The 23,291-nt window shown below is 40.5% G+C and overlaps 1 protein-coding gene across 1 annotated transcript; it reads right to left on the reverse strand.

Moving 5' to 3' along the window:
* Window positions 1-986: 986 nt before the first annotated feature.
* LOC146308682 (uncharacterized) lies at window positions 987-12,558 on the reverse strand. Its single transcript, XM_084746379.1, has 5 exons — window positions 12,415-12,558; window positions 12,190-12,219; window positions 8,744-8,886; window positions 2,010-2,081; window positions 987-1,681 (listed from the first exon to the last, which is right to left on the reverse strand). Exons 1-5 carry the CDS (start codon window positions 12,533-12,535, stop codon window positions 1,664-1,666), a joined length of 384 nt encoding a protein of 127 aa, XP_084602505.1. The 5' UTR covers window positions 12,536-12,558; the 3' UTR covers window positions 987-1,663.
* Window positions 12,559-23,291: the final 10,733 nt, after the last annotated feature.

The following is a 23,291-nucleotide window of genomic DNA, read 5'->3' on the forward strand; positions in this document are numbered from 1 at the left end:
CAAATGTTAATTTATGTTTCTCATTGTGCGTCTGTTCATTACTTTTACTCGTTTCGTTTGTTACATCACTGTGTTAGGCTGGGTTTATTTTTTGCACCGCTGGGCAAAAAATCCATAGTAATCTTTCAGCATGTTGTAATTCACGTGGCATGAGGGAAAACTGGACTGGGAATGTGCCTCTTGTTCCTGCTCTGTTTTCAGGATTTAGAAAATCCAGCCTGTGATGGGAGACTCTGAAGAATCACAGGTCGTTTCAGAGAGAGAGCGTCTTTTTATTCATTGTTTGCCATTATACTTAAAACCCATCAATTATACTTCTTTGGAAATTCAGGCACAAGTTAATTTGATTCAAGAATGCTAAAGGGATAATTCACCCAGAAATGAAAATTCAGTTGTTCTCTACTCACCCTCATTCTGATTAAAGGTCAGGTTTTGTTTTTTTTTGTCCTCAAAACGCTGCTGGAGTTTCACAGGAAAACAGTGCTGCAGAATCTCCCAAACAACAGAAGTGAATAGTGACCAGTTTTCAAACGTAAAAACAACAACAAAGCAAACTGACACACCAAGTTGACTAAAAAAATTTTATTTACACCATGATTTAGTCAGAATTTTCAGTGTAGATCCTTAGCTTGGAGCCATGTTCATGTGCATATGCACGCTCCAACAGTGTTTTGCAGACTAACAAAATAAACTCGACCCTCAACCAGCGAGAGGGTGAGTAGATAATGACTGAATTTTAATTTTTGGGTGAACTATCCCTTTAAGATAGTCACACATAAAAGTGTCTGTTTGCCTGTTTCTGTGGAGATGATGCATGTTTTTGTATTCAGCTGCATCTATGATTCATTATTTGACCTCTGGATCACATTGATATCCTTAAATAATAATCATGTGTTACAATAGTCCTCAACTCTTATTTCCAAAAGCATTATTGACCCTGCATGCTAACATGGAGATTCATGAATAAAACATCAGCAGCAACAACACACTTTTTTGCATATTTTATTCAACACTTAACTCCAAATAAATTCATATCACAGCGGTCAAGCTGAGTACTTTAACATGCTCTTGGTTTTCAAAAGTCCATCCAACATGAGATATATCTGTTATAGCAGTGATAACTTAAAAAATACAATATGGATGCACAAATAGCTCAGCACTTTATAGTCCACCGCAAAAAACAGTGACAGTATACAGACAAAAATAGAGAATATCATTATGCTTCCATCTCAAACAGATCACTGTAAATTCTTCATTTATATAGAGACACTTAGGTGTTTGAAGTGGTAAATTGTGGTATATTTTCATGTTTGAGTTATTGACATCGCCACACATTTAGACAGGAAACGTACATATACACATACACACACTGATCAGGTGGCTGTAAATGACAGCCGGTCACAGATGACTCACACCTGAGGCCCCTTTCAGCACTGACGCACACTACACACTCACACACACACACACATACACACACAAACAACATGTCTCTTTCACTACATTTACACATATACTGCTGTACACACATACGCACCAACACATACACACAGATGTTGGGCACAGACTCTGTGAAAGGACCAGAAACGAGGCACAACGGGACTTGGCAGAGCAACATGGAATGTTTTTCGGTCATTGATCTTTGATCGTGAGGCCCTCGATCGGTTTAGTCGTCGGTGTCGTCCTGAGAGAGAAGAGGGACAAGAGATGAGCGGTGAATTTACTGTCCTGTATGTAAATGACTGTGATGTGACCATGTTATCCTTTTAACCTTGGATGAAACAGCAACACAGAATAATGATGTTACATCTCAGAGACTGTATAAACAGGTTTGGGAGACAATCCAGACTAAATGTATGCAATTTAGTCAGCTTTAAAAACGAATACATCCACCAAAATGCCACATGATGCACAAACCTTTCAATCAAATACATCTTAATATTTTTTAAGGATGAACGTTCCTATGCAAAAATATTTAAACCTCCTCCTTGTAGCTGTTAGGGGAGTCTCACCTCTGTGACATCAGCAGGGTCGGTGTCAATCGGTGACTCTGCCAAGTTCTGTACCGCTGAGGCGTCATCACCCTGGAGCAAGACAAAAAGACAAAAACTTGTATGTTTATCTGTAATCGGACAATAGAAGAATAATCAAAAAATAATTTAAAGGGATAGTTCATCCAAAAATGAAATTCAGTCATTATCTACTCAGCCTCATGTCGACTGAAGGTCAGGTTTAGTTTTTTAGTCTAGAAAACGCTGCTGGAGGTTCACAGGAAAACAGCATTGCAGAATCTCCCGAACAGTGGAAGTGAACGGTGACCAGTTTTCAAATGTAAAAAAGCAACTGAAAAAAGCATAAAATGCCTCCATACTGCTCGTCTTGTGAAATTAAAATCTCCTAAAGTCCCGATTTCCCAAGTTTAGGTGCACGTGCACACTGTCTCACCACACACACCCAGTTAAGATGGTGTGCTCACACATGAACGTGGCTCCAAGCTAAGGATCTACAGTGAAGATTTAGGCCAAAAGACATGGTGTGCACGATGTCTTTCAAGACAGCTTGGCATGTTAGGGCTGTAGGAGACCTGGAATACACCAGATGAGCAATATGGAGGAATTTTATGTTTTTGTGGGGGTTGTTCCATGTGAGAACTTGTCACCATTCATTTCCATTGTTTGGGAGGCTCTGCAGCACTGTTTTCCCATGAAACTCAAGCCTTCGCTGAGCATTAGGGTGAGCAGAAATTATCACAATAATTTCTGGACATCATTTCATTTTTTGGGGCATTTTATAGAAACTAATCGCTCAAATTGATAATGAAAATAATCACGAAGTGCAGGTTGCAGCCCAACACACAAATGCACCTCCAGAGTATCACAACAAGAACATCTGGATACACTTAAGCCATAATCTATCAATATTACTTTGCTTTGTGGTACTTAGTATGCGTGCCAGTATTTATGGTGTATTTAAATACTGATCATACTTGCATTGCACTACTACAGAGCCCTGAAGATGCATGTGCTTTGCGACCATTGCATTATTCACCAACTTAGGTTGAGGTTTACTCTCCTGATTTAAGAGAAATATTCTACCTGACTTATATAAGGTAACAGCATGTACCCATTTCCCCTGAATACTAGAAAGCTCATCCCAGAAACAGCTCAGACAGTCCACCTCAGATGAATATTTAGCGGGATACAAACTGTGTCCCAATACAACTAATGCTATGCTTCATTTGTTCAGCGCTCTCTCAGCTAAATCCTAATTGCATAATTATTTGGATTCTTAGAGAGCTCCCTTGAAAGAGCGGAGCCCTTTCTGCCAAATCTAACAGGAAAATTCACCACTTTCAGCTTTAGCTTTCTTGGTCAATATTACACTGAGGAATGTATTGCTTCAACTGGCTAAATTTACCAGCAACACTAACTGAACATTCAAACAAAATAGTCAATATTTGGTTTAACTTTGTAAGTGATACACAGATGTTTCATACATTCTGTTTGTTTTGCATACCGGAGGAGAGTCTTGTGTCTTTTTTTCTATGCTTGGAATTGCCCTCCCAGCACCCGGCAGGGTCTTAAAGCCAGGTGAGCGGCGGACTAAACTAAAATAGCTCAAATAAAAAAAGGTACCGTGTATCATCCATGGATCACAACTAGAACACAGAACTAAAAAAAAAAAAAAAAAAATCTAGTGATTGCTTAGGTGTGTCCTTTCAAGAAAAACAGCAACATTTTACATTTTTCTGCAAATACTCATTTACTCAAGCATCAGTCGCAATAAAAAACAAAGTCACAAACTTCGTCACAGGAATCACTTGTTCCCTTTCCGTTTCCTTCTGTCAACGCTGCTTTCCTTTAACAATGACCACTCACTGACCTTAACCTTCTCTGACCTTTATTTTTGTAACCATGACAACAGAGGTCCGCTAACCTTAGCAAGGTTGTACTTTTAACCTTAACCATTGCCCTTTCCTAACCCTGACAATGTCGTTTTTGTGCCTGCACCAAACCTTAACCACAGCCTTATAAGACCGGAAATTTCACAGCTGTGATTCGCAACAGGTATGAAAGGCACTGACAAATGACATTGTCCTACTGATGTCATTCTAAAAGGCGCTTACAAACAATGTTTTTTTGTCTTTTAAACGAGGCATGAAACACTAATGAAGAAGAGGGGTGGTGATGTCTGTCCTGTCTAGCTGCAAGGGTGGCTTGATTACACCGTGCCATTGAACTGACCTTCCTTAATGGGGAGCGGTCACAGTGCGCTGACGTGTGTGCGCACATGCGCGCGTGTGTGGAGTGGCTGACATAACCTTAAACCAGTTATTGCACCTTCTCCTCCTGCTGTTGCATTTAACACCACCCATCAAGCCTCCATCTGTTCACCCAGCAGAGCCAGACAGACGTTCGCTCATGTAAACACACACACACAGGCGCGTGCTTGAACACTGCCTTGTACCTTTGCTGTGGTCAGATTAAACTTTGGTCAAAAAGTTAAAGATTTGCTCACTTTTTTAGGGTAAATCAAACCTGAAATATCTTTGTAAACCGTAGTCTTTCGGAGCAAAATCAAAGTAATACCTCGACTACAATCTCTGTCTTGAAGAAATCCCTTCCTTGGGACTTAAAATACAGCAGCCTCTTTTATTGCATGTCGCTGAAAAGATCTGAGCAATAAGACGTGTTTGTTGAGACCATTTTCTATTTCCTGTCATCAGCTCGCCACCTCTTTATACCTGGATACTAAGAAATAAGGGTTCCAAAAGGGTTCTTCCTGAAGGGCGGGGTCCTACCCAGAACCATTTGCATCTGAAGAACCCTTTCTTGAAGATAGGGTTTGTGTTAAGAACTTTTTTCATCCAAAGAACCCTTTGTCAAGAGTTCTTTGTACCACAATATGAAATAGTTCTCTGGAGAATGTCCTGGGTGGGTTCTAGCTCAAACCCTTGGAATATGAAAGGACTCTTGGTATAGAACCCCCTGGTTGGGTTCTTGTTAGCCCCCTCAGAAGATTCTGGACAGAAACCCAGAAAGGGTTGCTGAATTCCTTAAAGAACTCTTCTGTCAAGGGTTCTTTGTACCATAATATAAAAGGGTTCTTGGTAGAACCCCTGCGGTGGGCTCTAGATGAAACCCTTGGAATATAAAGGGGTTCTCAGTAGACCTTGAAATATGAAAAGGTTCTTGATAGCACCCTTAGAAGGTGGAAAGATTCTGGATAGAAACCCCCGAGAGGGTTCTGGGTGAAACGATTACACCATGGAAGGGTTCTCCTTTAGAACCTCTCACAGGGGGTTCTGAGTAAAGCCTTTTGCAGTTGGTTTCAGGTATAACCCTTTCTGCCGGCTCCTAGGTAGAACCCTCAGAGAGGATTCTAAGTGTAACGTTTCTAAAAGGCTCTACCGGGAACCGTAAAGGGTTCTCCAAGCTGGAGAACCCTTTGACGGTTCTGGTGGGCGCCTTTATTTGTCAGAGCGTGCCTCCCACTTTGCCTCCTCCTCTGTCTCATTGTCATTTTCCTTCTACCTCTCAGCCTTTTGTGTGTCTCCTGATATGAGTCACCAGCAGCTGATGAATTGGTGAAACAACTCGATGAGGAGATTAATCAGCATCCCACCAGCCTCTGTTTGCTGGTGTGTGTGTGTGTGTGTGTGTGTGTGTGTGTGAGTGTGTGTGTGTGTGTGTGTGCGCGCGTCAGACAGTCTTTGATGGGCTCTCTCAACCTGGCATCAATTTTTAAATGAAATCAATATTAATGCCGTTTAATGACGGCGCCGCCCGGGAACGATGGGTAAATGAGGACAATCTGCTGCTGTCTGCATGTCAATCTCTCACTGGGAATACCAGGATTCGTTTTATTATTTATTTATTTATTTATTTTAAATCTTTTTACCGGTGTGTTTATTCCTCTTGTCAGTCAGTCCACCGTCTCCCCATCAGTCAGTCCGCTCTGCGTCTGTTTGTCCATCTGTTTGTCTGTTGTGTCTGCCAGTTTGGCTTGTCAGGGCTCCTCATAATGAGGCTGATCGCATTCCAGGTGGAGCTCCATCAGTGTTTTATCCCTCAGGGTGAACGCCGCGATCTAGCTGCCTTAATAACACGACTGCTAAAAGATTCAATTGGACGTTTGTTGGAAGCATCTTTCGACGGAGAAATCAGTTGCACTGGATGAAAGGAGTGGGCTTTAAAAAAACTATTTTTTAACATTTTGTTCAGATGTCAGTTGGCAGGAAAATAACTTGATGATCTTATCTTTTTTTACAGGGTACTTTTCGCTAATCGCAGCCAATTAAGGCAGAGCTGCGTGTGTGTTTGTGTGTGTGTGTGTGCGTGTGTGTGTGTGTGTGCTCTTATCTCCTGGTGTCAGAAATGTTGTCATGGATTCCCCTGTGTTCCATCGCTAATTAAGGGACGGGAGATCGAGCATCACAACAAACAATCAACAAAGTGTTTCATGTTGCCCAGGGAAATATTTGATTGGCTTATCATTTTCTGCTACTCACAGAGATATTATGAGAAATTAGGGTAATTATGGGTGATTTTACTCACCCTTCAGGGTTATATCATGTTTGAACACCTTATTATTGCAGATACAAACCACGGGGAAGTGTAACTACTGTGATTTGACAACAAACGAGGAACAGTGATACTATTGTTTTTCAGAGTAAAAGCGTGACCGTGAGGGCCATCTGTTCCTCTTGTAAAGTTTGTCTTGTTTGAACATTTTCTGTTCTAATAGGAGCTGGTGTAAAGTGAAAGTGAAACTGAACACATCTGAGGCGAGAATCTTGTGGATGTTGTAATTAAAGGTGCTCTGTGGAGTTTACAACCAGCGTTTCTCACCAAAATACATTTGTTCCAGTCAATTTAACTTAAAAAACACAGGAAAATGGGTCCTAATACCCTCCTGCATCATACTTACATACTATATTTAAACTTAATGGATTTAGTGGACTATACTTTTTTTCTAGGTGAAAAGCAAAGTTTTGTTGTTTTAGAGTGACAAGGTCAGGGTAAAATGGTACTAACATTGGAAAGCGTATGCCTATCCAACATATTTGTTGTATTTTCCTCAGTTTTTGGGGTCAATCTTACCAATAACACACTTTTTCAAATGATATCCTAATCTTCTTTCAATGAAGAAATACTCTCCAGTTCTGATATAACTGATGCTATTGCAATAGCTACGCTAACCTCTTCAGGAGCTGCCACTGTTTGTCCGAGACGTATCGTTTCGTGGACGCTTCCCGCTGTCGGCGCACCTGAAACCACACCCCTAGCCGACAGTAGTCCCTCTGAAGATGCTGATTGGCTCACACTACCTCTGGTGCAGACACGAATGGACAGCTTGGATTCTTGCATGATCTTGCGAATCTAGCTGCCTCACAAGGTAACGGTTCATAAACAGTACGCACAAATTTGTAAACGTGAAATGTGAAATTCATGAATTCATGTCTAATCCACATTTACCGATTTATGAGATGCAGTTTCATTTATCACATGCCAAACAAAGTTGCACATGTTATAGGCCTATTAAATGTGAAATAAATGTTTTCACGTGTTGTCCAAGATTTCACCTGTGAAATATCAAAGCAAAAACACTCCTGCAGACTGTCTTCTACACTTGCAATCCAAAATCGCATTTCAGTGCACTGAAATGTCTTTAATTCCCAAACTTCCCAGAAAACATGACCTCAGTGTCCTAAATGGCCTACGGCCCTGTCTGTATCTGCAAAACTAGAGAAAAGGAGACAGTAAAATACAAAATACAGACAGTAAAAAATAGAATAAAAACTCACAGAGAGAAAAGGAAAATCATTTTTCATATTTGTCTTGTGTAGCGGCCGTATATTGTTTGCTACAGTAAACTACCTCCCTCTCCTCCTCCTCTGGACAAACGATGGCCAGACTGACTGATGAACAATGCAGGGAAGCTAACAACGTGTAACGGCTTTCATTTCAGAGAAGAAAGACACACAGCAGACATGAGAAGTGATGACAAATGACTCAAGGTCAGGAGGCCATTTTGACACAGCGAGGAGTTATCGCTGGCAGCCGGTCATGAAATGGAGGGATGTGCTGTGCAGCAAAATACCTTTTCTACAGGATTTCTTTAACAGTATATGTGTGTGGGTAAGTGTAAGCATTCAGGAAGTGAGGTCAGACAAATGAAAGCATTGAACCCAAAGTCTCCAGCTTTCTTTGATCACAGCAAATTTCTCCCAATTTGGCCTTACGTTGAATATTGTCCAAAATTTGGTTTTCTCCACTGACTGTTTTTGCATTTATGTCAGCTAGACTAGCTATCAGCTAACCTACATCGCTGTCAGATCAAACAGTACTGTCTCTAACCAGCTGATTAGGCTTAATGTTGCTGTACCAGCAGATTTAAATGACAAAAGTAGCGCACAGTCATTTTCATTTCTGATTTTTCCAGGGAAAAAAATATGTTATTGAATTGTACGTGTTATATTATTGTTCTCATCTGCTGCCTGCCTGCAGTTAGTTAATTATCACCCTTGCTTGTGACTTTTTGTAAATCTATTTTTTATATTTTACACATTTTTTTTTTTTTTTTTTTTTTTTTTTTTACAGGTTTGCCATTTATTTCGCCAAGAAAATTATCAAGGGACATTTGGACCCTAAAAAATCACACCAACTTAAGACAAATAAAGTATATTTCTGAATTTTGGTGCTTAGAATTTTGATGAACTTTACATGAACGGTATCTTTCTTACTTGCTTGGCTGGATCCTTCTTGACTAATCCAGTGGCAGCGACAATGTTGCCTGCACCCTCCACAGTCTTCTGGGCCACGGCGGTAACCCCGGTAACCACAGCTCCGCTCACCTGAGACACTCCAGACACAGTTTTACCTGCAACTATGGGGATAAAAGAAGAGGAAGAGAGGGGGTGGTGCATTATCTCGACAGAGCCTCAATACCCGTGAGGATTAGCAGGAAGAAAAGCATAAACATGACACAGATCTCACAATACTGGATTTCAAAACTTCCATACTGATCAGAAGGATGTGACTTTACTGACTTCACTGTCTCTAGTTGTCTACTACTGCCGAGGCTACCTGAAGCGTGTTCAGTTAAGTAAGAGTTCCTAAATACTCTTATTGCTTTTACCTGGAACGCCCTGCAGAATAATTTAAAACAGGATCCTCAACTGAAGAGCCTTTAACTGAGAAGCCTCAGCTACGGCCTGGAGGCATTTTCCTTTCAAAACTCCTCTACATCCTAGTTTACTGTTTGCAAAATGCATTGTTGTGTCATTTGTGATTTTGCATATCGCTGCATCTGAGGTTAGACAAGTTTTTTTTGTGTAAACTTACTCACTGTATATTCAGTGAGTCTTCCTTCCTAAATTAAAGCTAAAATGCCAATCAGTTCTCACAGCAGCCATTTTGACATGATGCAATCGAGTAAACACAGGTGTTACTAATTAAAGTTTTGTTCCATTCAGGTCAAACAGAGTCAGGGTGCTGCTGTTGTGCATGTTGACTCACTGGAAAGTCTCCAGTAATGCCTGTGTTTACTGTATGTCATATCAACATGGCCGCCGTGGAAAAGGGTCTATTTCGACAGTCTCTGTGTGTAACTAATGCGTCTGCAGATCCATTTACATCAAGTGCTCAATTTAGGGTCACTCAGTGCTAAATGCTACCGTATGTCTGATGTCTTGTTTTGTTGCTCTGTACACCAGTGGTTCCCAACCTGGGGATCGGGGCCCCAACAAGGGTGAAGTTGAATTTGAGGGGACGAATGATTATTGGCAGGCTAGGCAGCCTAGAAACGTTTGTATATCACTAAATTGTCCGCAGTCTGGGGTTTGCGTCCACACCCCTGCAAAAAAAGCACTTATGGTAAAGAAATTTTGCGACAAACGTGCTCTGATTAAGGTCAGGGAAATATTGTGATTTTGGGTACGTTTAGACGACAAAAGTGCTTTGATTTAAGTCAAGGAAATATTTTTGGGTAGGTTTTGGCAATAAAAACGCTTTGATTCGGGCAGGTCAGTATTGTCATCTTGGGTAGGGTTAGATGACAAAGGTACTTTGAATAAGGTCAGGGAAATATTGTGGTTTTGATATTGTGACAATTAAACTGGTTTCCTCTGCATACAACCAGTAAACACATAACATTTAATCAAAACTCAGCTGCACTTTGCTATCAGGCATCGTCTCTATGTAGAAAGCAGATCATCAAATCATAGATCTAATAAGGGCTGAGTGACACAGATGAGAAATTGATATCCTCCCTCCTCTGTCATTTATTGTCTTTAATAAAACTTTCTGTCATCATATATCTCTTTTATAATCCAAGCTTCCAACACACTTGCTCCCTTTGCAACAGTACAACAATCCCTGGATGCCTATAACAGGCAGCGTCCCTCAGCTTCAGTGCTTGTTATGTATGAGAAATGGCGAGGGCCGGCCCAGGGGGAGTTAGGCAGGTTGTGTTGAGTAAGGCGGTGAAATATGACACTTACTCACCTGCAGAGTTAAAGTACACCTCTCTCACAGACCACCTGAGGATCCAGATCTACACTCAACAAAAATATAAATGCAACACTACGATTTTCGCTCCCATTTTTCACGAGCTGAAGTAAAAAAACCCTCAGATTTCTTCTGTACACAGAAAGGTTTATTTCTTTCGAATTTTTTTCACTTATTTGTCACAGTCTGTGTCAGTGAGCACTTCTTCTCCTATGCCGAAATAATTCCTCTTCCTCACAGGTGTTGCATGTAAAGATACTGCTGGGACTGGCCACAATAAAAGGCCACTCTAAAATGTGCAGATTTATCTTGTAAAAAATCCTGAATTAACAGATACCACATGTTTTTTCCAGGAGCGTACAGTCAAGACCCACCCTACTCTCCCTCTGATTTGCTCACCCTGATATTCTTACCCTTACCCTCACCAATCACTCCTCATGCTTAAATCTGACGAACCCAACCAATGACGACAACGAGTATGAGCTAATCGAAGGCAGAATAGGGCAGGTCATGATTTTGCCCCCCTGTGAAAAACTCTGTTATCTGTAGCCCTGTGAAATGTGAAACTGCCATTGTTCAGTGCCTCATAAATGTCTTTTCTCAAGATTAAACTGCACTTTTTAGTGGTATTTTATTTAAGTTCTGCAGGAATGAGTCCTAAAACCTGGAAATGAGTTAGCATATTAGCACTTCCAGTTGAAGTCAATGTTGTTTTTAAAATGGGTTTGTGGTTATTTGCCTGAAATAAGCTTAAGAGATTTTCACATTTTGTTCTAGGACATAAAATACATTGGTAAACACACCACTCGTGAATTTCAAAGGTTTCATGTGTCTTAACGTTAGCTTTTTACTTCGCGTGACTGCATTTAGGCTCCAAAAATCACAAAACTGGTGTTCATTTGTGACGATTATATTAAAAAACAAAACGTGTAAGAGCTTATTCTCTGGACTAATCCAAAATCCAATGGAAAAATCCCATTAGCTTCTTGTGGAGGGGACCAGACCACTCTGTTGTCACCAGTTCAAGGCACACCTGTGCAACAATCCTGCTGTTTAATCAACATGACAAAACAGAAGTGCTCACTAAAACGGATTTCAACTAATTTGTGAACAAAATTCAAGAGACAGAGACGCTTTGCAAGCATAGAAGATCTTTTTGCTATTTTCCCGTAATTTTTCCGTTTCAAACGTCTTGACCGTTGCTGCCCACATAACTTCCATGCATCTTATATATTAGCATAGATGCTAAGCTAACTAGAGGGCGCTGCTCAGAATAAAATATCAACCCCCAAAAAGAAGAAGAAGACTGAAAAGTTTCTGAGAACAACAAACATGGCGATTCTGGAAGAGGTTGAATATACCACTTGAGAAAGAGGTCTGTTAATTAAATTTATCACTACACATGAGTGGAGGATTTTTTTTTTTTCAAACAATTGGTTACACTGCTATACTGCCCCCCATGACCAGCGGCGGTACTGCTACATTTCATCCATAAGCTGTCAGAAAACATTCAGAAATACAGATGAAATCAAAGAATACAGACAATAGCCATATCTAAAAAAAAAAAATCTGCTCTGATGTTTTTAAGAAGGGTTGTAAATTTACACATTATTGATTTTTTTTTTCAGACCAAGAAGAGGATAGAAAAGCTGCATTTCAGGATGAATAAATGTGGTGTTACCTGTTGTGACTCCATCCTTTGTTTTGGTACCTGAGAGGAAAAAACAGGTGAAGCTCAATTAGTCGAAATAGGAACACAACAGCCCACAAAAATGACCAAAACGCTGTTTAATTCAAGCCTCCCATGCGTAAAACGATCCTAATAATGAACCACCAACGATTTAAACGTCTCCGTGCCATTTTCTAGTAAAATGTTCACCAGTGAAATTAAATTCCCAGCACCCACCGACAAACATAACCCCATCTTTCGTCATCTCAGCCGCTCCAGTCACTCCCTGCTTGGTTTTCTCCGCCGCTGCCACGACCCCTTCCTTGGCTTTGGTGAGACCCTTGAATATCGACTCCATGGCTGCTTGATTGGCTCCCAAATTACAGCTGTGAGGATGTCAAAACAGGCGCAATGAGACGCGCACGGTAATAAAACGTGTCAAGCACACACACAATAAAAAAAAAAAACGATGCCACCGCCCTACTTTTTCTCTCTTGTAAAGCCAATATCACCGTGTGAAATAATGTGTGTGCAGCTGGTACAACATGAGGCGGCTGAATATCCCACCTGTAGGAATTGGTTACAACCCAACTGAGAAAACATGAATGGATTTACTATTAATTTAAATTAGAGCGAGGAAACCGAGCTGATATCTTGGAATACAAGAGGAGGATAAAATAAAAGCAGCCGAGACACTAAAATATAAAATTTATGCATATTTTCTTTTGCAGAAAAAGAACAAGAAATAGGTGAAAGAGACGCACCTGTTCGCTTCAACTTCCTTCAAGGCGACAATGTGGTGAGTCTTCCGGGATGACAGCGGAGATTCCCCGCAGAGAGGAGCAGAAAAACCGGTTTGTTGTTTCCAAACTACAACTACTCTACTCTAAAGACGGCGTGTCTTTCGAAAAGACGGACGGACGGACAGAGACAGAGAGAGAGAGAGAGAGAGACAGGGAGCGAGAGAGAGAGAGAGAGAGAGAGAGAGAGAGAGAGAGAGAGAGAGAGAGAGAGAGAGAGACAGACGGACAGACGCTCCACAGGTTTGACAGACGCCTCCTACGCCCCGGTGATGGAGAAGAAGGAGAAGAAGGAGAGGAGCGATTAAGCCGCGTGATGCTGATGCGAGAGGAGAGATGCTCCGCTGTCTGTCTGTCTGTTACACACACACACACACACACACACACACACACACACACACGGACACACAAAGATTACGTAGCTCTTTCCTTCTGTACGTGGGTTGCCCACAGCGTGTAGGTGCAGCACGCTCTTTAAAACCATCAGTCGGCTGAATGCATCTGCGGCCAAACTACCAATTAGCGGCGGTGTAATTATGCAAGATAACACTAGTTTGCTGCTCAGTTCCCTCATGTGAGTGAGATGTTAACTGCAGCTGCACAGCAGGTCCACAATGACTTTTTTTTTTTTGCATCATAAAGGCCATGCTGGCTTGTAGTAAATCAGACAATCATTCAAGGAAGTTTGAGTTGCACAGCTTTTACAGTTTTTCTCATTCGCTTTGGATCAAGTTCAAACCTCTGAACAACTAGTTTGCTCACAGCAGATTGGGATTTTCTCATTCATTCAAGCAATTTGCACGTTTTATCATGTGTTCAAAAGAGAGAATACAATTGTCAGTGTAACAGGGTCAGTTAAACAGCAGCACTATGTATAACAAAGTCAGGTATACATTTGCAATATTTAGCCTTATAATAACACAACATGTTTAAGTTGTTATAACCTGACACAAGTAGGCCTCCATAGTCATCATGTGGAATGTTTGAGACTCTGTACCCCTGTGTTCATTTTCAGGGTGTCTCCTGCCTCACCTCTTCCCTTTCGCTGTTGTACTCCATGGGAGAGGTAAGTTTATAAGTTTAATTTGCAGCCTAAACTTACCGTGTTATATGCTAACATATCACTGTGTCACTTAATTTGTGTAGGGGCTCGAGTTATATGGTCGCACTTGCTGGAGGATTTTGTTATTTACCTCTTGCTGTCAGAAATAAACGGGGATCGCCTCCAAAGATATCTGGGCTTCTTCATCACAACTCAACGCAGACAACCTCAGACTCCAAAAATGCAAATTAGCTTGTGATGTTCAGTGGAACCGCTGTGACAATTACACTTACAGTTTTGGGAAAGTTAAGACAAACATGACATAACAACATGAAAATGATGTAGAAGATGTAACAAGACAAAAAGATGTAGAAGATGTGACGAGATGACGACATAAAAGACATAACAAAACAACGATGACATAAGAGGAAAACAACATAAAAGATGTAACAAGACATAACAATATGAAAACAATGTAAGAAGATGTAACGAGACAAAAAAGATGTAAAAGATGTAACAAGATGACAATGACATAAAAGACATAACGAGAGGAAAACAACATAACAAGAGGAACATGACATAAAAGATGTAACAGGACAAAAATAACATAAGAGACATAACAACACAAACGTTGTAAAATATGTAACAAGACAAATCAGACAGAGGGAGAGTCTACTGTGGACAAAAGGTGAGGTTCATTTAGGTTTGCACAGAAACAGTCGGTAGAAATATCCTTCAGAGGGCGACTTCTTACTTTCATGATTTGAGTACATTTCAGAGCCTGTACTTTTATTTGAGTAAAGAAGATGAATCGGTAGTTCTGCTTTCACTAGTGTCTTTTCTTTTACACAAGTATTTGTACTTCTACTTGAGTACAGAATGTGGGTACTTTTGCTACCTTCATTTCCTTCACTTCTGCTAAAAACAAAATATTGGAGACCAGACGAATCTGCTGAGACAGATACGAACAGAATTTCACCAGCCTTAAATCCGGTCGAGCCTGTCACAGCAGTTTATTTATTATGGGGCGGCGTGATTAACAGAGGAGTGTCCTCGGTCCAGATTTTTAAAGTTGCATGTCACACATTTCACTGCTCCGACTGGTTGTAGATCTATCTATTTGCATCTGCTCAGCAGGTCCATCCAGCACAACGCCTCCGGCTCCTGAAACTCAGATCACCGTTTTAGCTGTAATACAAGAAAAGTTGCACCATTACGTGAACTGCCTGGAAACTCACCAAGCTCCGCTATGTCACACGCTCCATTGCTCTGATTGGTCGCGCGTGTTAATAATGCCCCTTGGAAACTGAAAATAAACTGAGAGGTTCTATTCATTTTTGAATAATTCCAATTTGTGAATTAGTCTGGCAATGACAGGCTGAAAAATACTACATTAACAGCACAAAAGGGTTGAGCTTATTCAAGACATGAGCCTTGGCCTCAACACCACCAAGGATGTTCTGCAGCACTTGAACTGACTGCCAGGACCATGAGTTTGTTATGAGGCAGATTTCTCCTTTTCCTACCAAACTCAAATTAGAATATTCTTCACTGAGTTCTTGCACTCATTAGTTACTCCATTCTGTATTCTTTCATTGATTCAGAGGGGTTTTCTACACACTGCAAGTCCGACTTTTTATCCAACCCTATCACTAGGCAACAACACTGTACGAATTTTTTTTATATCCACTGCCAAAATTTCTCGCTTTGCACAGTATCCGTGCATGACAAATAAACTATGGTTACAATAGGATTAGGTCGCTATAGAGCAGTCCGAAATTGTCCAAAGTGGACGTAATTCCTAAGATACTGGACTGGTAGAACAGACACTGAGAGACATTACTGTGAAGCCAAGTATTCACACTGTGAGCTGCCTGGGTGTATCACTCCACTCGAATTCTGGGTGGTGCCAGAGGTTCCAGTTTCATCCTTGCATCGGTGTACAGTTACAAAGTTTTTGAACAGCAAAGTGCTGCATTTGTGTCACTTCGGAAGCACCTTGTTTCATCATTTTTTGTGCATCTCTAGTATTTTAGAAAATCGTGTGTTTACTCCAACAGACTTCAGAAAAAGACATAAGGAACGTGGAAGTTTTGAAAAAGGCTGCCAAATTCTTTCTGCATACACCTGCTGTTCATGAAAACAAAATCACATCAAGCTGGAAACAGAGGAAATCTGACAGGCTGCAGACTGATGACGCCTGAGAAATCTTCACGCAGCTCTGTATCAAAGCTTTTTTTGGCAACTCTGGCAGTGTGCCCTTAGGGATGTCAGTGTCAACTGGTCGGTCGGTCCATCACTTTGGTCGAGACTGAAATATTGCAACAACCACTGAAAGGATTGCCCTCACATTTTTTAACAGACATTCATGGTGCCCAGAAGAATCCCAATGACTTTGGTGATCCCCATCAATAGAGGGTGTGCACTTATTGTCACTTTCCCACTGGAACACGCCTCATCAGTCGGACTGATTTGCAAAACGTCATGCAACAAGGCTGCCTTTAATCAGAGGAGGGAAACTGGGAAACGAGGAGTAAAACAGAATTAAAGGTTTAAATTAAAGGTAGTTGAACATGGTGGTTCAAGGACATTGTAATTTGGCCAGGCATGTACTTGGTTTAGATGGTGGAGAAATACACAAAGCAAACCCTAATGGTAACTCACAAATTATATTCTTCATTATATTAGAATTAGAATTTAGATGAGAGTCTGTCACTTATTGAAGTAATGGAAAAGTCTTCCTGAATGTTACCCCTTGAACTCAGTGCTGGAGCTGGCATCTTTTTCTTGGGAAACCAGATGGCCTCAACACTTTCCCTCCACTACCGTTCTGTAAGTTTCTAGTAAGGGCCCCCCCCCCCACTCAAAGCCCCAGTCCCTGCCAAAGTCTGTTGCTATGTTTTCTGCCTCTGAGTCATCGTCCACCATGAATATCCACAGCGAATTTCGTGGCGATCTGGCCAGTAGTCGCCAAGATTTTGGTTGGACAACAGGTAAACCGTCGTACAAACAAGGGCGGAGAAAAAAAATCTGTCAATACAAGCAATAATGAGATGGATGAAAGGACTTTTGACTTGAAGAGGTCACCCCACCAGGCAACAGATGGTGAAGTACCTACTGCAATGCCACCACAACTGCCAGATGCAACCAGCAGAGATTTGCAAAATTCCACGAACATCAACATGACCTCCAAGATACATTGACCTGAGCTGAAACAACTTCAAACTGAAGCTGTTGTAGGTCACTTGCGGCCTCTAGTGGCCGGTTAAGAAGAATGAGAAGTCAGCTGTTAATGGTCGTATTAAACAGAGCACTCAAAAAATAGAATTACTGCCTCACAGTTGTATTTGTCCACCAACCAATCACGTTACTGTTTACATCCATGTCTGTCCAGACTCATATAATGTATGTAGTGAAGACTTTGAAGAACTGTAATATGGAATTTACCACTATACTGACCTGTAACTTTGAAGGAATTAAAAAAAAGGTATTAAAGTGTTTTTTTTTTTTTTTTTTTTTTTTACAGAGGAGTACTGAGGACTGATAGAGAGCTGAAAATTATGAGGTCGCAGTGAAGTTGACCTTTATTGACCATCATTTTATCCTGTTAGATATTTGTTTGTAATTATAGTTATACTTTACAGCCAAAGATGTGTTTAATGAGCTTGCTGTGACCTTTGACCACCAGAATCTAATCAGGTAGTCTCTGATTCAAGGTCAGTATTTGTGTCAAGTTTGAAAGAAATTCCCTCAATGCTTTTGCGAGATATTGCCGGATGGACTCACTGTGATCTTGACCTCTGACCTTTGACCACCAAAAATTGAATCAGGTCATCTTTGAGTCCAAGTGAACATTTGTGACTGTTTTTTTGAAGAAATTCTCTCAAAGCGTTCTTGAGATATCGTGTTCACAAGAATGGGACGAGGTGTAAACATAATGCCTCGGGCTACAAAACAGACACAGAAAAGTCGTGTAGTGACCTTTTCTTTTCAGGGTACTGGGCTTAGCTATAGATTGACAGACAATTGACACTTACACGCTTACAGTGTAATTAAATTTAATTAATTTTAAATTTACGGCTCCAACACCGTATTTGGACCGCAGTACTCATCTTTGCGTGTACAATTGCTGCATATTTCTCCTTTAAGTGTGCAACATATTTATTAATTTACTATCTGTAGCTCCTTATGTTGCGTTGTTCCTGATATGTTTCAGTTTTATATAGACAAGTGTGCCTAAATAACAAAACCAAACAACAGCTTGAATCATCATCAGAAAGAAAATTAATGAAATACACAGACGACTAAATGACGTGAAAGGAAAACAGCACACGATCAGAGGGATGTTCTAAAAAACATTTTACCTACATGTATTCTCACCTCTCTTGTTAAAGCGTTTTTTCTGATTTGCATGAAGATACCCGTTGTGTTTGTTATGCAAAGGCTCACAGTATCACAGGGCAGAGTCGTGCTTCACTGTGCTGTCAATCACATGCTAGAGAGCAGAGCCATTATGGCCCCATGTCATTTATCACTAGCTACAGGGGACAAGCCAGGCTCATTACTGTCTGCGCCGGTGAGCCCCGGGCTCGGTGCGAGCAGCAGCAGCAGCACAGCAGCCTGCAGGCTCAATTAAAGGACCTGATGGATTCCACACTAATAGCAACGTAACATCGACTTTTCTTCAGACTAATATGTGTAATCCTGTAATCCTCCTTTGGTCTGGATGAGTGTTCAAATCACACATGTGGGACGTTTCATACCGGCCGTTTCCGTATGTTTGTGTTCGTATTGTTGTTACAGGGGGAGACGGTTCACTCTGCTGGACAAACATATTTCAGTGTTACGCTGTTAAAACAGATTTTTAACCTTCAGTTTGAGCACAAACAAGACAACAGACAGAGAGATAGGGAGAGACAAATATACAGACAAATAGCATTTGTAAATGTCCTGAATAAGGTCAGACGTCTTTAAAATGAGACATAGATTTCCCCTTCAGCACTGGTTTCAAACCTTTTCTGCCCAAAGCATCCCAAAGGCAAACCAAAACACACCTGTAGTCACATCCGTGGAAAATAACCTCCATAACACATTATCACTCTGTAAATGTTTTTTTTTTTTTTCACTTTCTGTAATAATGTCAAATAATATATGAAATATTAACAAAACATTTTTTAAAACTTTGTAAAGAAGCAAGCAACAAACTCTTTTAAACCAGACGAGTAATACAATTAAATAATAAAATTAAACATGAGGTAATGGAACTGAAAAGAGGAAGAGACAGACAGAAGGTGTTTAAATATTTTTTTTAGGGTTCAAACTGCCTTTCTGTCAGGATGTTAATGTGTAGAAATGAGTGATAAATAAACTAGAATTAATTCATAACTTTTTATATATTTAAATATTGCAGCCTTTTTGTATTTGTATTAACTAAATTATAGGATTCACACCATCTTATTTAAGAAAGAACTTTACATTGCAGTCCATACATGTTGGTTTTTAAATTATGCATTAATCTCCTGCATTTTGCTCATACTATGCTGGTGTGTTTTTCCATTTTTAGGTCAGAAAGGGCAGGGGTGCCAGCAAAGCAGTCTAATTCATCTCACTGTCAGCTGGACTCGACTACAGATCGTTAAGATAGGCTCATTTTCTCCAACATGCTCTAACGCCATAAATCATTTTGATGATAAAAAATGATCGTTGTTTTTACTGTAATCATTGAACAGTGGTCGAAGGGAGACAAAAGCGGTGGATCATATTCGGCCTGGAGAGAGAGGTATGTCACATAAATGCAGCTTTTTCATCTGCGATGTCAATCAATAGTGAGCAAACCTTAATAACATGCTGCCAGTTCTGAGCCCAGCTGAAAAAAATACATTGAAAGTTTCATTTAAAATTCTCCTTTATAATATGATTGTAAAGAGCAAAAAGTGACCCATTTATTTGTTCTTTTGTGTGTAATTCTCTTAAAGTGACCACCCTCATGAATCATTGAGGCTGATAACAGAACATGAGTCATATACATTTAGTTTTTTTTTTTTTGGAAAAATTCAGAAAGTGCTTCAGAGAAGGCTTTGTCAGGTTTTGTGCATCTATAATGCAGTTTGCAGATTTAGGTTTTGAAATCATTTACATCTTCTGTGACAGCTGAACACAGTGCTATCAGGAGGCTGCAGTGCGTGGACGAGGGGACGGAGACACGGTCTGGAGCTGCACGGTGACCACTGAAGCATAAAGAGGCTTATATGGATAAAGACACATCAAAACCTCAGTATGACTGTGCAGCTCTGCCCTGCTGTCACCAGTGGTCACACAGTAATTGGTGCGTCTCTATCTGTCTTTTCCCCTTTTTTCTTTCTCCATGCACGTGTGTGTGTGTGTGTGTGTGTGTGTGTGTGTGTGTGTGTGTGTGTGTGTGTGTGTATGGGTTTCAATGTGCAGGAAGGCACACGATGATCAGATTGGTGCTGATGAAACGGACTTCACAGTGAAACTTTGATTATATTTCGAGTCTGGCCTCATTAAAGATGGACCGACTGAGATCTAAAGTTACAAAGAGACTGAGGAACTAGGATCTGAAAGTTATTCATAATAAAATAAAACAAATAATTCTATTTGAATAAAAGAAGAATAATACCACTATTTACTGCCACTAATGATAATAACAATAATAATGACACAATTTCATGTAGCACCAAACTATCAGTGTAATTTATTGCATTATTACTTGTTGCATTTTCAAGTTTTTAGTCTTTGCCAAAACAGAGGCAACTCAGCAACTTCTGAAACATCTCAAACCATTTAATGCAAAATTACAGAGAACAGTTTTTCAACCCAGACCATTCATTCCTCCAAATAAAGGAAGATATCAAACTATTTAGAGCTGTAAGTGATTTCCTTGTTAAAGGAGCTGGGATCATTTGGAGGCGATATAACAACCGTGGAGGTATATTTGTCTTAAAGAGGTTCACTGTTCCCAGGAGAGACAGTGGCGAGGCTGTCCAGCGAGCCAGATCTTTGCTAATCTTAGAAATTAAGGGTATAAAGTTAGCTTTGTAAAGGCCAGACAGGGAGGGGGTAATATGTAGGCCCAAGTAGGTAAAACCTGACGGGGACCGACGAAAAGGCTGAGAACACACTTTTTAATCAGTTAACGCTTTTTTAACTTGAAATGACTGTTTTGATTGATTTTAATCAGGCTTTTGTGCAAACCACAGCACAGAGACGGTTCTTAAAAAGGTTTTAGATTATATTCTTTCTATTTATTATAAAATGACCATGACGTGTCATCAGAGATCAAGAAAACAGGCCAAGTTGAAGCACTCGCTTCTCTGTCTCTGTGCTACAGCTGTGGTGTCCTTTGAAAATTCTACTCCTGGCCAGAATGACCATTTCCTGTTTTCATGTTAATTCACATTAATTAATGCAGAACGTTTGCTGATTGAGCAAATGAGTCATGAAAAATCAGCAGTAATCTTTCAGAAGGAGTGGCCGCTAAACTCCGACTCCAGAGTGTATTTTTGTTCAACCAACACTGCAGGACTCCTCGTAGTGTTGCACACGTCTTGCACTCCTGCTGTGTTTCTGCACCATTAGAGAAGGGGGGGGCGGGGAAACAACTAGCTTCAACCATAGATTGTACTTTCAGGTGAAACCTGGATTGTGTGTGGTCAGTGTATTTGGCCAAATTGTTGCACAGATAGTCAGTGGTTGTGTTTATAATGTGTATTCCTGGATATTAAGTGTTCATCTGCAATTTTCTGTAGTGCCTGAGGGAATTACTCACAGTTTATAGTGTTGTGATGTTAAACACAGGGAACCCCAGTATGTGCATGACTTCGCTTTTTTTTTTGTTTTACTTTTATGTAGTTGTCTTGTAATATTTTTATTTTATATTCTTTATATGTGTTTGTGTTGCTGTGATATGCTGCAAATTGCTGTCCCAATCCTATTCCGACCCCTTGCAGCCTCTCATATACTCAAATGCTGCAGGTGACGTCCCCTTAAGCCAGTAAGGGTTCAGGGCTTAAGGCTTCGCGGGGGGGGACATGGGGACTGGGCCTTGTTAATGAGCTGACCAGAATTTGGAGGTCAAAGGTTAAAACGTTTTTGCACATATCTCAAGACTTCATGCACTGATTATGACAATATTTCACACACATCTAATAAGATAAATCGATGGAATGATGACATTTTATGTCGAAAAGGTCAAAGGTCCACTTCACTGTGATGTCATAATGTTCAGCTCTTTGTCAGCCCTCTGTCCTCCTCTGCAAATATAATCTAAAAGTGAAGACAGCATGTTTTTCACTGGAATCACACACGTTTTAACGGTTTAAATTTGTATTGTGTTGTTTCTACTTCACTGTGCAGCACCTTGAATCTACCTCTGCTCATGAAACATGCTTTATAAATAGCACCGTCTTGCCTGGCCAGAGGTGTTTGATATCATGATATCAGTTTATTTCATGTGGTGCAGTGCCACCTGCTGCAGGATGCATGCTATTAGCTGTCTGAACCCGCTGACCCAGACGAGAGAAAACCCAGAGATATTAAAAACCATCGATCACTCAGACACAGAAGGACTGACTGCGCCTCAGAAGTCACACTGTCAGCTGATTTACGATGGTCTTGGAGAGGTGCAAGGAGCCTTAAGAGTACATTTCAGGAAAGTCCAGTGTTTTCTCAAGATGTTCAGAAATCGACGAACATGCTTGTTGTTCCTCTATCACTCTGTTTTCTCTGGCCGTGCGTGCACTTGCTCTGTAGTTGAGTCAACACGAGGAACATCAGGGTGACAAATCCTTCAAATATTTTTTCTCAATGATGAAATCTCAAGGATTTTAGACTGCCAAGAGGAAGAAAAAACACCAACAGCTGCTCAGAAAATATTTTATGTGGCCTCACAAATTCTGGAGCAGCTGCGAAACAAAAACATCATCATTTCAGCTCAGTCAGTATCTTCAGATTTAAATTTGACAACTTAAACACACAGACATTTTCCTGTATGACTGAGTCTCCTTCAGGCACCTCTGTTCAATTATGTAAACTGTCACTTTGCTTTAGTTTTGTATTGTTAAAATGAAATAGTATCTTCCATCGCCTTTAAACATTAAACCGGCTTTTCCCTTCCATTTTATCTCAACATATTTCCTGTTTTCTTCTGGTGTCCCATCCATCCCAGTAATGGCTCACAGACTCTCACCCTCACTGCATTTGCCTGGACATTATCCACGCTTTGAATCATCAGACACTTGGCAGACCGTGCA

This window comes from Lutjanus erythropterus, chromosome 20 (assembly GCF_056507025.1).
Source record: "Lutjanus erythropterus isolate fLutEry1 chromosome 20, fLutEry1.hap2, whole genome shotgun sequence".
Taxonomy (NCBI): Eukaryota; Metazoa; Chordata; class Actinopteri; order Lutjaniformes; family Lutjanidae; genus Lutjanus; species Lutjanus erythropterus.